General features: G+C 36.3%; 1 protein-coding gene across 3 annotated transcripts in view; it reads right to left on the reverse strand.

The window, feature by feature from the left end:
* crol (crooked legs) overlaps nucleotides 1-16,276 on the reverse strand; it is a 63,236-nt gene that overhangs the window by 31,598 nt on the left and 15,362 nt on the right. For all 3 annotated transcript variants that reach the window (XM_075297557.1, XM_075297559.1, XM_075297558.1), the window contains exon 2: nucleotides 12,717-12,975. In XM_075297557.1, coding sequence (XP_075153672.1) covers nucleotides 12,717-12,926 — 210 coding nt within the window. In that variant the 5' untranslated portion in view covers nucleotides 12,927-12,975. The remainder of the gene's footprint in view (nucleotides 1-12,716; nucleotides 12,976-16,276) is intronic.

Below are 16,276 nucleotides of genomic sequence, written 5' to 3' on the forward strand. Positions count from 1 at the left end.
ATTGGACCGTATTTTTTCAAAGATGCTGTTGGACGCAACGTTACGGTGAATGGCGATCGCTATCGTTCGATGCTAACAAACTTTTTGTTGCCAAAAATGGAAGAACTGAACTTGGTTGACATGTGGTTTCAACAAGATGGCGCTACATGCCACACAGCTCGCGATTCTATGGCCATTTTGAGGGAAAACTTCGGAGAACAATTCATCTCAAGAAATGGACCGGTAAGTTGGCCACCAAGATCATGCGATTTGACGCCTTTAGACTATTTTTTGTGGGGCTACGTCAAGTCTAAAGTCTACAGAAATAAGCCAGCAACTATTCCAGCTTTGGAAGACAACATTTCCGAAGAAATTCGGGCTATTCCGGCCGAAATGCTCGAAAAAGTTGCCCAAAATTGGACTTTCCGAATGGACCACCTAAGACGCAGCCGCGGTCAACATTTAAATGAAATTATCTTCAAAAAGTAAATGTCATGGACCAATCTAACGTTTCAAATAAAGAACCGATGAGATTTTGCAAATTTTATGCGTTTTTTTTTTAAAAAAAGTTATCAAGCTCTTAACAAATCACCCTTTATTAGACAAAAAATTTATGTATAGGCAAGTCTACAAATAATTACGCTTTTATGGGGGCTATATAGAATTATGAACTTGATATGGACCAATTTTTCTGTGATTGGGGATCGATTTATCTGAGGGCTATAGATAGCTATAGACCGACATGGACCTGGTTAGGCATGGTTGTTAACGGTCATATACTAGCACAATGTACCAAATTTCAACACGGATGAATTTGCTCCTCCAAGAGGCTCCAAAACCAAATCTCGGGATCGGTTTATATGGGGGCGATATATGTGATTATGGACTGATATGGACCACTTTTGGCATGGTTATTAAATATCATATACTACCACCACGTACCAAATTTCAACCAGATCGGATGAAATTTGCTTCTCCAAAAGGCACAGGAGGTAAATCTGGGGATCGGTTTATATGGGGCCTATATATAATTATTGACCGATTTCGACCAATTTTTGCATGGGTATTTGAGGCCATATATTAACACCACGTTCCAAATATCAACTGAATCATATGAATTTTGCTCTTCCAAGAGGCTCCGGAGGTCAAATCTGGGGATCAGTTTATATGAGGCCTATATATAATTATTGACCAATTTCGACCAATTTTTGCATGGGTATTTGAGGCCATATATTAACACCACGTACCAAATATCAACTGAATCCGATGAATTTTGGTCTTCCAAGAGGCTTCAGAGGTCAAATCTGGTGATCGGTTTATATGGGGGCTATATATAATTATGGACCGATGTGGACCAATTTTTTCATGTTCATTAGAGACCATATACCAAATTTCAGCCGGATCGGATGAAATTTGCTTCTCTTAGAGGCTCCGGAAGCCAAATCGGGGGATCGGTTTATATGGGGGCTATATATAATTATGGACCGATGTGGACCAATTTTTGTATGGTTGTTAGAGACCAAATTCTAACACCATGTACCAAATTTCAGCCGGATCGGATGAAATTTGCTTCTCTTAGAGCAATCGCAAGCCAAATTTGGGGGTCCGTTTATATGGGGGCTATACGTAAAAGTGGACCGATATGGCCCATTTGCAATACCATCCGACCTACGTCAATAACAACTACTTGTACCAAGTTTCAAGTCGATAGCTTGTTTCGTTCGGAAGTTAGCGTGATTTCAACAGACGGACGGACGGACGGACATGCTCAGATCGACTCAGAATCAGAGAATGAAGCCGCCGAGTCGCGCCGCCGATTTCAGTCGCCGCCGGCCATTTTTTGCCAGTCGACGCCGCCGCCGAATATGTCGGCTCATCTCGACTCAAATTTAGCCGCCAATTAATCAAAAATATTAGTTTAAATCAAAAAACTTTATTAATAATTGTAGTAATTTTAGTCAAAATTTTGAGCCTTTCACCCCCAATCAATCTATTTCAAAATGTTATAATTTTGCAAAAATTTACCTCAGAAAATTTGAATGAAATGTAAATTTGATTGTAAGATTGGTTGTACAACTAATTCATTACCATTCGAATAACTTCAAATTGATTTTATAATGGATAATTGTCCGCCGCCGAAGAGACCTATTTATATCGGCTTAGCCGTCTAGCCGCCGCCCCCGCCTCCGGATGCAAAAATTTAATGTCAGCCACCGCCGACAAAAATGGGTCGGCTTCATTCTCTGCTCAGAATTTCACCACGACCCAGAATATATATACTTTATGGGGCCTTAGAGCAATATTTCGATGTGTTACAAACGGAACGGCAAAGTTAATATACCCCCATCCTATGGAGGGTATAAAAAACTAGAATTGAAACATAGCCCTTTTACAGTTATACGCTTTACAGACTATCAGTTATTCCGGACGACAGCGCTCGTGTCGAACATATCCCATATATTGTGCACATTATAAGTTAAGTCCGAAGGCATAATCGATACTGCAGCATGTTTATGGGATCGATAACACATTTCCCGATTATTTAGTCATCGCCGACAAGTCGTATAAATCCGACACATTATAAGATTCTTTACACACACCGACATTCCGTCCGGAATAACTGATAGTCTGTAAAGCGCATTAACTGTTTTAAATTATTAAAGGTCTTCAGCAGAATGGCCTATTTATATAGGTTCATAGTGGAGGTCTCAAACGAAGTTAGTTTATGGTACAATTGAGAAAAATTGAAAGGAATTTTAAAAGTTTATATTTGCTCTCGTCCGAATATCAATAGCTTGGTCGAGTGTGTTAGTTTCGCTTTGACCGAAAAATTGACGTTCTGTAGGGCTTTAAAACAATTAAATATGTCCATGATATGCTCTCTAAATTCTTAGCACCGATGACAATGGCTATAAGTTAAATGGTAATATATACAGAAGGACGGACTCCTTATATGTTAACAATAAATACAGACATATAAACATTCTTGATGAAATACATAATCAAATGGATATGTAATATTTAATGGTATGTTATGTAAGTCATCATACCACGGGGAACACCCGCCGTTTTACTTTATTATTAGGGTAAGGGATACATAATTAAGCGATGAAAAGAAAGGATGGTTGAATTAAATACAAAAATCCATATTGTTGTAGACGTTGTTAAATGTTAAAATAGTATGTCGTCTTCTATATAACTGAGGGAAATATAAATAACCACATTAATATGCCTATGCACACGCACACACATGTAATATAATTTTTGTGAATACATAATTCGAAATATAGACATGATGATGATGATGATGATGGTGATGATTTAAAAATCCCTTAGTAGATAACCCTTTAAGGGTTTTGTATCAAATGTGATAACTGAATGGTGGTATGGGCACCCCATTCATTATCCTGTTCAGACATTTGTTTTAATTCCATTCATATTAGATTTCACATTGCATATACATATGAATGTGTATGAGTACGGGTGGCTGGCTATATGCCTTTATGTATTTTATATACATTTTAGATTTAGATGCTAGCTGGTGTGTGGGTGGGTGGGTGTAAGGATAGAGGAGTAAGGATTGGTTTAAATAGCAAACTTAATTTGCCTCAATATATGCTGGAAAAACCTCACCCATCGTCCACACCCACAAACAACAGTCGCCATATGCTTTTCAATAACAAAAAAAAAACAAGTTAATCGATTTTAATTTCTTTGCTCGAAGCGATTGTCCTCAAGTTAAAATCGTCAACAACTTTTATTATTATTACTACCTCCTGCTACTGCGACGACTATTCTTTCTATTTCCCTCATTCTCTATTTGTTTTCTATTCACACTCATTCCCGATTCATATATATATATAAGTTTATGTATGTATTTGCAATATATTTGTTTGTATGTATTAGTCTGCTAATATACTCCTTTCTTTATTATTCAATAGGTGTTGTTGTTGTTGTTGCTGCCTATGAAGAGTATATATGTAATAGTGAAATGTAAAGTTTGAAAAATCTATAAAACCATCTGTTTCACATTATCAGGACATTATCGACTCAAGATTCTTCACACCTTTCTACATAGAAAAAACAAAGTCTGTTGTTATACTCATGCTACCCCACCAGAGAAGGAATATGATCCCCTAAACAATGTTTTAAGAGCATAATGTAACTTTTTCACGGCGAACATAAAATATTTTTGTCGCAAAAATATTACTTTCTTGCCAAAATCAGATATATTATTTTTGGAGAAAATAACATTGTTGCGACAAACATGTTTTCGGTGAAGAAAGTTACACATTGCTCTTGAAACATATTCCCTCTCCCCAGCAAAAAATACTTCAGCAGTAAGAGTTTAGTTGCGCTTTTTGGTATACAATAAAATAGGCAGTCCACAGCCACACTGCATGTATCGGTGCCAATAACATAAACGAGTAAGCAAACTACACTAATAGAAAAATTGCGTTCCACAATCGTGAACGGACGGTGACAAAATGAAACGGAAACGTTCACAAAAAATCAAAACGAAATGTTCACGATTTTGTCCACGGGCGTTCACGATTTCATGAACGGCATTCGTTTTTCTTTTTCCATGAAAATTCTTAAAATAATCGTTAGACGTTGTTATGGCAACTCCGCCGGTGGTGCAATGAGCTAAAGCGACTGTTAACGCGTATGGTGCACACAACACATGTTCGAGTCACGGTAGCGGAAATCTTTTTTTTTTAATTTTGTTTATAAATTCGTAACCATTACGTTTTCAGATCATGAACACTCGTTGTTGTTTTGACAACGGATGGTGTCATTTTAACGTTGTCAGATTGACCCCGTCTGTTCTCAGTTTGACAACACATGTGTGTTGATTCACTTTCATGAACGAAACGTTTTGAAATGACAACGCCGTTCATGATTTTTTCCATGGGTGTATAGTTTATGATCAAACTATATAGTTTATGATCATTCGTTTACATTATTGCAATCAATTCATGCAGTATAGATGCATTAAAGGAAGTGCTGTTTTCCTTCATACCAACAATGCTATCAAATAGGAAACTCAAGATTATATATCACTTCTGAGCAATATTGATATTGAAATGAGCAATTATGTCAGCGCTATGTAGAAGCTGCTCTAAATCGGGGCATCGCCCACGAAAATCGGCGCTGATTCGGTTGTTTTGTAAGCAGTTGGTACTACCTCTCTCACTTACAATACTGCTGAAATAGTGCTCCATTTTTTGCTGGGTCTGCGCGTGTACAATAAGTTAATTTTATAGCAAACAAAAATATATATTTTTATTTATTTAAAAAATGTTTTGGAAAATTTCCTAATGAAATTTGTTTTATTCCAGTATGTCTCAAAAATTTTATGAACTAAACGTGACTATATTTTATACCCCCCACCATAGGATGGGGGTATATTAACTTTGTCATTCCGTTTGTAACACATCGAAATATTGCTCTAAGACCCCATAAAGTATATATATTCTGGGTCGTGGTGAAATTCTGAGTCGATCTGAGCATGTCCGTCCGTCCGTCTGTTGAAATCACGCTAACTTCCGAACGAAACAAGCTATCGACTTGAAACTTGGCACAAGTAGTTGTTATTGATGTAGGTCGGATGGTATTGCAAATGCGCCATATCGGTCCACTTTTACGTATAGCCCCCATATAAACGGACCCCCAAATTTGGCTTGCGGGGACTCTAAGAGAAGCAAATTTCATCCGATCCAGCTGAAATTTGGTACATGGTGTCAGCATATGATCTCTAACAACCATGCAAAAATTGGTCCAGATCGGTCCATTCTTATATATAGCCCACATATAAACCGATCTCCCGATTTGGCTTGCGGAGCCTTTAAGATAAGCAAATTTCATCCGATCCGGTAGAAATTTGGTACATGGTGTTAGTATATGGTCTCTAATGATCATGCAAAAAATGGTCCACATCCGTCCATAATTATATATAGCCCCCATATAAACCGATCCCCAGATTTGACCTCCGGAGCCCCTTGGAAGAGTAAAATTCATACGATTCGGTTGAAATTTGGTACGTGATGTTAGTAAATGGTCTCCAACAACCATGCAGGAATTGGATCGTATCAGTCCATAATTATATATAGCCCCCATATAAACCGATCCCCAGATTTGACCTCCGGTGCCTTTTGGAGAAGCAAAATTCATCCGATCTGGTTGAAATTTGGTACGTGATGGTAGTATATGATATTTAACAGCCATGCCAAAAGTGGTCCATATCAGTCAAAAATCATATATAACCCCCATATAAACCGATCCCGAGATTTGGTTTTGGAGCCTCTTGGTATGTGGCCGTTAACAACCATGCCTAACTAGGTCTATAGTTATATATAGCCATCAGATAAATCGATCCCCATTCACACAAAAATTGGTCCATATCAAGTTCATAATTGTATATAGCCCCCATATAAGCGACCAATTCTGGCTCTCTGCCACGTATGGACTAACTCACAATTTAGAAAACGATGTTAAGAAGTTTTAAGATACAATAACCCAAGTAATTCGATTGTGGATGACAGTCTTTAGTACAAGTTTCTATGCAATCCATGGTGGAGGGTACATAAGATTCGGCCTGGCCGAACTTACGGCCGTATGTACTTGTTCATATATTTCTTCCAAAAGTGAAACTTTTTTCAGATATATACTGAAGATGAGAAACAACTGACAACCCTAGGGGAAATTAATGCCACTAATGGACCCATTACAGGACTGGTACTAGTGCTCCATCTTATCAAATTTTTTTTTCTTTTTTTATCATATAATTTATTGATTTTTATACTCATTTGATATTAAAATTTTTTGAATCCACACTTTTACTACAAAACTACTACGAGTATAAGAATTATTTATTGTTCAACATATTCCTTTCTGGTGCGATACGGATGGAAACAGGGTCCTAAAAGTTTGTCCCAGACTGTTTCGTGAGCAGTTGTATATGGGCTAGTCCTACTAAGTTGTTGCAGGACGTGTCCTTTGGGATGAGTCCAAGTCGTGTCCTAATGTGTAAATTTTCCCAGGCAATGGCAAACCTATGTTAAAATGACCGACATTCCACTTAGTTGTAAAGTCGTTTCTTTGAGCGCAAAAAAAAAATAATTTTCGTTTTGTGTAGTTGAAAGTGTTCAAGAGGCTTTGCAGCATATACTGAATTTTGCCGTATAAAGTTTTCTTGTTTACCAAGCAAAAAATAATTATAAAATTGGAAGCAGTTAAATATCAGCAGTTAAATATCAGTAGGCACTACTATTCTGTGCAAAATTGTAAGTGCAGAATTCAGCGCTACTTCTTCTAAAGGTGTAAGTTCTTCGTTTACAGCGGGCGACGCACTTAATAATTTTTTTTTTATCGAACCCCCGAAAAAAATTTGTTAAAATATGGAAGTGCTAAAATTAGCGCAATTTCGTTGCAATAGAGTAAGCGGGTGCTTCCTCCTTTGCTTACCAAGTTGCACTTCTATAAGCAAGAGCTTTTTTTTAACGACTTCTTACGAACGAACGATTTTGTGCGAAGAGAAACTAGTAAAAATAAATCAGTTGATGTATTGTGTTTGAAGGATAAAGACGTGTTCTGCGGACGATGCAATTCATTTTGTGTTCTCTTGTTTTTTGTATTGTTGAATTTAATTCTAGGTAAGAATAACTCTTGCGCACGGCAACGCGGACCGGGCCCAGCTAGTATAATTATAAAAAAGGAGGACGATTTCAAATATGTGCTCATTTCATAATTTTTAAAGGCAGTATATTACCGCTATTTGGTAGTACTTTAGCGCTGTATAGTTCTCTTTAATTAGATTTTCAAATCATAATTGTATTGAAGTGCAATATTATACAGACCCAGCAAAAAAAAGAGCTTCCATAAAAGTAGTTTAGATTCCCAACTTGTGATCCGGAAGTAGTGCAAATTTGGATCATCTCCAATGAAATTTACGTGGGCTTGTCATACGCCGGAAGTACATCCTTTCGGATCCTTTGCAATACTATAGAAGTTGTGCCTTGCAAGTTCAACTGGGATAAAGGAATATTTTTTTCGGCAATTTCACTTCTATACAATTTGAAAAACTTTTTCTCTCCGACCGGGGATTGAACCTGGGTTGTTGGCAGAACGTCTAAGCACACTCAGTCACAAATGCCATTGAACACAGAGTGTCGAAATGTCAATTTAATTGTGATACACAGAAACAAATTTCACGAAAATTTTTCCAATTAAAGTCAATTCAATTGTGATACACAGAAACAAATTTCACGAAAATTTTTCCAATTAAAGTCTTAATTGAGTTTTAAAAAATATTCAATTACCAATTTAATTGATTCAATAAAGTTTTAAATTGAAACAAGGTTGGGTTAGGTTATGTGGCAGCCCGATGTATCAGGCTCACTTAGACTATTCAGTCCATTGTGATACCACAGTGGTGAACTTCTCTCTTATCACTGAGTGCTGCCCGATTCCATGTTAAGCTCAATGACAAGGGACCTCCTTTTTATAGCCGAGTCCGAACGGCGTTCCACTTTGCAGTGAAACCACTTAGAGAAACTTTGAAACCCTCAGAAATGTCACCAACATTATTGAGGAGGGATAATCCACCGCTGATAAACTTTTTGGTGTTCGGTCTAAGCAGGAATCGAACCCACGACCTTGTGTATGCAAGGCGGGCATGCTAACCATTGCACCACGGTGGCTCCCTAATTGAAACAAAAATTAATAGTATCAATTATTTTTTAATTGGATCAATTAATTTCGTGATTGAGGACAAAAAATATTTTTTTGTTTGCATGATCGTAATATGACACAAGGCATAACATTCAAACTACTTCTGGTGATGTTCTTTATTAGTATGAAAAAATATGAAAATATGAAATAATAAGGAACACAGGTTCAAATCTCACCAAATATTAATTCTTATCAAACCTTTTTTGTAGAAATATATATTTTTTCCATTTAAACTTAATACAAATTTGAAATTTCTAGTAATATGCAAATCCTATTCAAATGAACTTCTATGGAGGTGAAGTTTTTAGTTTTATTTTCATTGTTTATGTCTACACTAATTGTGCATTTTTCAAATACGTGACTTACGACAAATTCACGAGACTCACGACAAATTCAAGACATTCACGGCATTTTTCAACCGGGAAAGAGGAAAGGTAACAAAATTAATAAATAGGAGATAGTTCGACAGCTAAATAGAATTCAGTTATCGTATCAGAAAGAATTAAATCTTGATTTTTTTCGTGAGCGTGATTTTGCAGAAATTTTATTCACGCACATTCACGAACCGATTTTATTTCTCACGCACGCTCACGCACGACATATTATTTTTAGTCCCATTCACGCACATTCACGAAAGTTTCTTCAGATTTTGTTCACGAGTCACGTGATTCACACGTGAATCACGAGTGTCACGACATTTTCGTGTCACGCGCACACCTCTAGTTTCCAACTCTTAATTTCTTTTTATTTGCAGTTTAATGTGTCGAACCAAACGCGTAAACGACAAGTAGTGACCTAGCGCCGTCAATGTTTTGATGTTCTCAGCAGCCAATTTCCCATCTTCTCTTCTATTTCTTTGCTTAAACCATCAAATAGCGTATTTTCTAGAACTTGGTTCAAAAGAACTTCATCGGAAGTGGAAAATAATGGAGGATCCCGGGATTCTCTTAAAAAGAAATGTTTATGGAAAACAACTTCAAATTTTTGTTGGGCGATTTTTTCGTTGTAAGTAAAATAAATTCTTTGCGATTCCGAAATGGGAACATGGGGGATAGTAACGTTGGTGGCCAGTATAGGATATGCTGGGTGTGCAAATGCACACCACGACACGGACAATTCGTATGTGTACACTGGACGGAAAATAGCAACATAAAAACGGATGGACTTCGCCGTGCTGGCATCTACAATTCCTTCGGAATTGTCGAATCGTTCGTGTCGAGGGGAGGAGTTATGTATTCGCCTACCTATTATCCATCTCGCCCAAAAAATGGAATTAAATCGTGAACATTTTTGTGAGTTTATTTTTTACAACTATCGACATGGATTAACTCAGTAACAGTGCAGCGATGAACGTGCTGGCATCTACAATTCCTTCGGAATTGTCGAATCGTTCGTGTCGAGGGGAGGAGTTATGTATTCGCCTACCTATTATCCATCTCGCCCAAAAAATGGAATTAAATCGTGAACATTTTTGTGAGTTTATTTTTTACAACTATCGACATGGATTAACTCAGTAACAGTGCAGCGATGAACTTAATTAAATTTTTAAAACCAACCGGCGAAGACGGATCACTCTTCACCACGATAATACGAGCTCTCACCCATCGGCTCAAACAACTACATTTTTGGGCACTCAAAACATCGATTTGATGGGTCATCCTCCGTATAGTCCTGACTTGACACCAAATTTCTTTTTATTCCCGTTCGTAAAAAATAAAATGAGAGCTCAAGGTTTTTCGACACCCGAAGAAGCGGTAGATGCCTTCAGTATGCCTGTTTTGCAGATACCTCAGAGTAAGTGCTTCGACAATGCAAAAGTGTATAGATCTTAATACGGAATGCAATAAATGGATAAATATATTTTCGATAATTTATATATGTTTTTGTTCTCTAATCCCGAAATATAAAAGAAAGATATTTTTTTTGGCAAAAAAAAACTGCGAAAAGCTAACTTCCTACTTTTAAAAACCAAACGGATTCATAATTGTCATCATTCACTCAGAGAATGAAAATGATCACCACAAACATTTTTCAAGAACATAATGTTATTTTTAGAGCATCACTAGCTGATAACAAATCATGTGTGCAAAATATTTCACAATGGCTATTGGAAGTGCACACAGAGAAAGAATAACAGGTTGGCTGATAAGTCCCTGGTCTGACACATAGATGGCGTCGTTAGTATTAAATGCATATTATTTTTATATAGTACCAACCTTCAAATGATTCGTGTCAAAATTTGACGTCTGTAAGTCAATTAGTTTGTGAGATATAGCGTCTTTTGTGAAGCAACTTTTGTTATTGTGAAAAAAATGGAAAAAAGGAATTTCGTGTTTTGATAAAATACTTTTTTCTGAAGGGAAAAAATACGGTGGAAGCAAATACTTGGCTTGATAATGAGTTTCCGGACTCTGCCCCAGGGAAATCAACAATAATTGATTGGTATGCAAAATTCAAGCGTGGTGAAATGAGCACGGAGGACGGTGAACGCAGTGGACGCCCGAAAGAGGTGGTTACCGACGAAAACATCAAAAAAATCCACAAAATGATTTTGAATGACCGCAAAATGAAGTTAATCGAGATAACAGAGGCCTTAAAGATATCAAAGGAACGTGTTGGTCATATCATTCATCAATATTTGGATATGCGGAAGCTCTATGCAAAATGGGTGCCGCGTGAGCTCACATTTGACCAAAAACAACAACGTGTTGATGATTCGGAGCGGTGTTTGTAGCTGTTAACTCGTAATACACCCGAGTTTTTCCGTCGATATGTGACAATGGATGAAACATGGCTCCATCACTACACTTCCGAGTCCAATCGACAGTCGGCTGAGTGGACAGCAACCGGTGAACCGTCTCCGAAGCGTGGAAAGACTCAAAAGTCCGCTGGCAAAGTAATGGCCTCTGTTTTTTGGGATGCACATGGAATAATTTTTATCGATTATCTTGAGAAGGGAAAAACCATCAACAGTGACTATTCTATGGCGTTATTGGAGCGTTTGAAGGTCGAAATCGCGGCAAAACGGCCCCATATGAAAAAGAAAAAGTGTTGTTCCACAAGACAACGCACCGTGCCACAAGTCATTGAGAACGATGGTAAAAATTCATGAATTGGGCTTCGAATTGCTTCCCCACCCACCGTATTCTCCAGATCTGGCCCCAGCGACTTTTTCTTGTTCTCAGACCTCAAAAGGATGCTCGCAGGGAAAAAATTTGGCTGCAATGAAGAGTGATCGCCGAAACTGAGGCCTATTTTGAGGCAAAACCGAAGGAGTACTACCAAAATGGTAGCAAAAAATTGGAAGGTCGTTATAATCGTTGTATCGCACTTGAAGGGAACTATGTTGAATAATAAAAACGAATATTGACAAAAAAATGTGTTTTTCTTTGTTATGCCGGGGACTTATCAGCCAACCTGTTATGACAACCTCAAACATATTTCAATAGCATAATGTTTCGACGGGGAACATATAAGATATTTCTCATTACCATATTATTTTCTCCTCGGAAATTATGTATCTGCTTTCAGCAAGCATCTTTTTGTTTGGCGAGCAACCAATATTTTTGCGGCAAAAATGTTCCTAAAATATGTTTGAGGTGATTGAAATTCCTTTTCAGCGTCACATCAAAATGTTCTCTTCGTAAGATATTAATTTCTAAAAATAGTTACTAATTTAATATATGTACTATATACAAAATGTTATTCACTCCACTATTCCAATCATTTTGAATTTGTTATTTCACATTTATCAAAGATGGCACATATGAATAATGGAATGGCATAAACTGAGATCTACCAATAATTCTAGGAGTGTAAAGATCGATTTATGTACAAACATTTCGATAACAGAGTATATGGAATTCTAGACACGTAATGGAGTTAAATGATATCATAATGAAAAATAAAAGAAATAGAAGAAACACAAGACAGAAGGGGAGGAGGGAGGACACATTATGACTATGAGGATAACAAAAAAGAAACACTTGTGCGTGGGAATTTACCTCGTTCAATTGTGAATGAGCAACGGCGGGATGATGATTGGGATGGTGTGCTTGTTGAAGAGTTGAATTTCGATTGATGTGTTGCTGATTTCGCTGTTGTTGATCATATCCATTTGCATGGGCGGTATTTGCTATAATTGCTGCCAAATGTGCTGCTGCTGCTGTTGCCGTAGACTCTCCAGGAGCGTTGGCATGATCAGTAGCATTCATTTTCCGGTGAACAACAAACAACAAATGTTGTTGACAACATTGTTTTTAACTGTAACAAAAAAAAAACACACACACAAATAAACAAAATAGTCATTGTTTTATTTAAATTTGTATATTGTTAAATTAGAATAAAACAAATAATTAATACAATAAATAAATAAAGTATGGATATGAGGCACATTAAAATACATTCTTCCCTTCAAAGATAATAAAAGAGGAAGATGGGAGATTGGCTTGCGTCATACCAAATGTTGCATTTACCAGATTAGTTTAATACATGTTTGTAACATTTTAGTTGTTTTTAGTTTTTATTTTTTAAATGAAAAATTTAATTTTCTTAATGAAACAATGATAAATTTTAGGCAACAACAAAAAAAATTACATTTTCCCCTTCATGGAAATTTATTTCGTGCTCTTAATTTCTTTTTATTTGCATTTTAATGCTATGTCAATACTTGTCGTATACGCGTTTGGTTCGAGTATTAAACTAATGTGGTAAATGGTTTGATGTGCTCAGTAGCCAATCTCCCATCTTCCTCTTTTATTATCTTTGCTTCCCTTAACCCATTATGTATTCTCTAACGTAATAAGACATTACATTTTACTAAATATGCCAACTGGTAGACAATTGAGGCCCATACGAATCAACACATAACAAGTCATCCCTAATTTTAAATCCATATGATTTTTAATTACTCTTAAACATAAAAAATTGTTGTCGGCTTTAGTTTATGATTTTTCAGGCAAAGAAGGATAAGGTCACCCCAAACATGTTTCAAAAACAAAATGTTATATTTGGACGGTGAACATGGAACAGGGTTGCCGAAATCATGTTTGCGACTAACATTTTACATGTTCCCAGTTCAAAAATAACATTTTGCTATTGAAACATGTTTGAGGTGATCATATTCATTCACTGAGTGATGGAAGTTTGAGTGCAACAACTTCACTGTCATTGTGAAAAAATTGATAAACTGAAATTCCCCGTCACAGCATTCCCCAGGGAAGAAATTTCCATCGAATGAAGATGTGATTAGAGGTTTGCGCGTGACTGAAATTTTACTCACACTCACGCACGTTCACGAAGCAAAATGTTTATTCACGCACGCTCACGCACGATACGTGTGGTATCCAATCCCACTCACGCATATTCACGAAATGAAAACCAGTTCTCACGCACGCTCACGCACGAACTACTTTTAAAGACTCATATTCACGCACGATTCACAACAATTCACGTGATTCACGAGACTCACGACATTTTCCAAACGGAAATCAGCAGAGGTAACAAAATTCAAACATAGAATACAATTCTAGAGCTAAATTAATTTCAGTTAACATACGAGTATGAAATAAATTTTGATTTTTTTTCGTGACCGTGATTTTGCAGAAATTTTATTCACGCACATTCACGAATCGATTTGATTTCTCATGCACGCTCACGCACGACATATTTATTTTAGTCCCATGAACATGGAACATGGTTGCGGCAAATATGTTACATGATCGCCATCCAAAAAAAAAAAAATATTTTGCCCTTAAAACATGTTTGAGGTGATCATATTCCTTCTCAGGGTGCGATTTCACTTTATTTTAGTTCACAAAAATCATCGAATGTGAGAAAATTTTCCTTAATTTAATTATTTTTATTCCCCCACCATAGGATGGTGATAGGGGTATAATATGTTTTTCGTTCCGTCGAAAATTTTTGATCTGAGAGAAATTCTAAGACGATCTAACGATGTCCGTCTGTCTGTCTTTTGTAATCACGCTACAACCTGCAATAATGAAGATATCGTGCTAAAATTCTACACAAACGTCGGCTTTTAGTCTACAACCAGGTCAAGTTCGAAGATGGGCTATATCGACCATGTTTCGATATATGTTAGCCCCATATACACAGAATCGTCCAAAAATTTAAATATATTAAAACAAAACCAAAGTATTCATTGCATAAAAAAAATTAAAATGCACAATAAAAAATTTCAATAAAAAAGCATAACAAATTCAGTTTTGAATAAAAACAACATGCAATTTAAAAATATAATATTAACATTTTTTTCTAATATGTATATAGCTACAGTAACATTATTTATTTATTTATTTATTTTTTATTGTTTTCTGCATGGGTATTTTTGTAATGTACTTCAATTCTATTATAATTAGTACCTGTTTGTATTACGCATTCTGAGTAAATCATAGCCGAAAAGTACGCTGTCTAGTAACTATTTGCATATTCAAAATGTTCGCTTATAAAAAATTAAAATCCATTACTGCGTCCCGTTTTTTATATCCTAAGCTACATAATGGATAATGGATGGGTATAATAACTTTGATCTGTAACAAATGACCCATTAGTAACCAATATTGATGAAACTTGGTTCAGTGTTTTTTTTTTTGGCACAAGGACGAACGCTATTGAATTTGCAAAAATTGGATCAAATTTAGATATACGGCCCTCATATATTTGTATCGCACGATTTCAATTTTCCAAATTTAATACAAGGTAAATAAGCACCCTTAAGGTACGCAAAATTTCATCGAAATCGGTCCAGATTTCGAACCCGCCCGATTTTTCACAAACGTGGCCATAAAATTCTTATATATTTACCGAATGTTGGTACAATGTAAGCTTTTTTAGTACAAACTATACCTTCAAGAAACTCATGAAAATCAGTTCACATTTAGATATAGCGCCCATGCATATGCCAAATTAGGCCATAATATCCCTATAAATTAACTTGCAATTTCTCCATCTGACAATTGTCAAATGTAGTCTCTCTCTTTTTCTGACTCTTCAGTGTAAACAAATGACATCCAGTAACAATTTTTGAACAGAGCTAATATCGTCATTTTCGTGGCAATAACGGAAAATGCTATTTTTTCGGGTCAAAAATCGTCAAAATGCCGATAAATCGGCAAAATTGGCAGCCCTGGACTACACTTATAAGAAAGAATTTCACCACTTATGGTATCAAAAACAAAACCATAATAATATCACATGTGGTGATCTCAGTGGCAGACGCAGAGCAACTACAACGAAATGTAATAAATTGAAATATATTCCAAATAATAATTAATAAAAGTACAAATGCGTGAAAATGTGGCCACAACCCATGAAACTTTGGCCACCACAGTGCACATAGGTCCATTCCAAATGAAAAGTTATTACTTTTTTATTGGATCAAACATTGCTGCAATCTGAGTACAACATTCATTTCTCTTATTGTTATTCTCTAATTTAGTTTCTCTCTCTCTCATACATTTCGAATAGCAGACTGCAGCAGTAAATTAACCACAAGATTAAGTAGGAAAGTTGCAACAATAACGAAGAATAACATCTACTTCCT

This window comes from Haematobia irritans, chromosome 2 (assembly GCF_050003625.1).
Source record: "Haematobia irritans isolate KBUSLIRL chromosome 2, ASM5000362v1, whole genome shotgun sequence".
NCBI lineage: Eukaryota > Metazoa > Arthropoda > Insecta > Diptera > Muscidae > Haematobia > Haematobia irritans.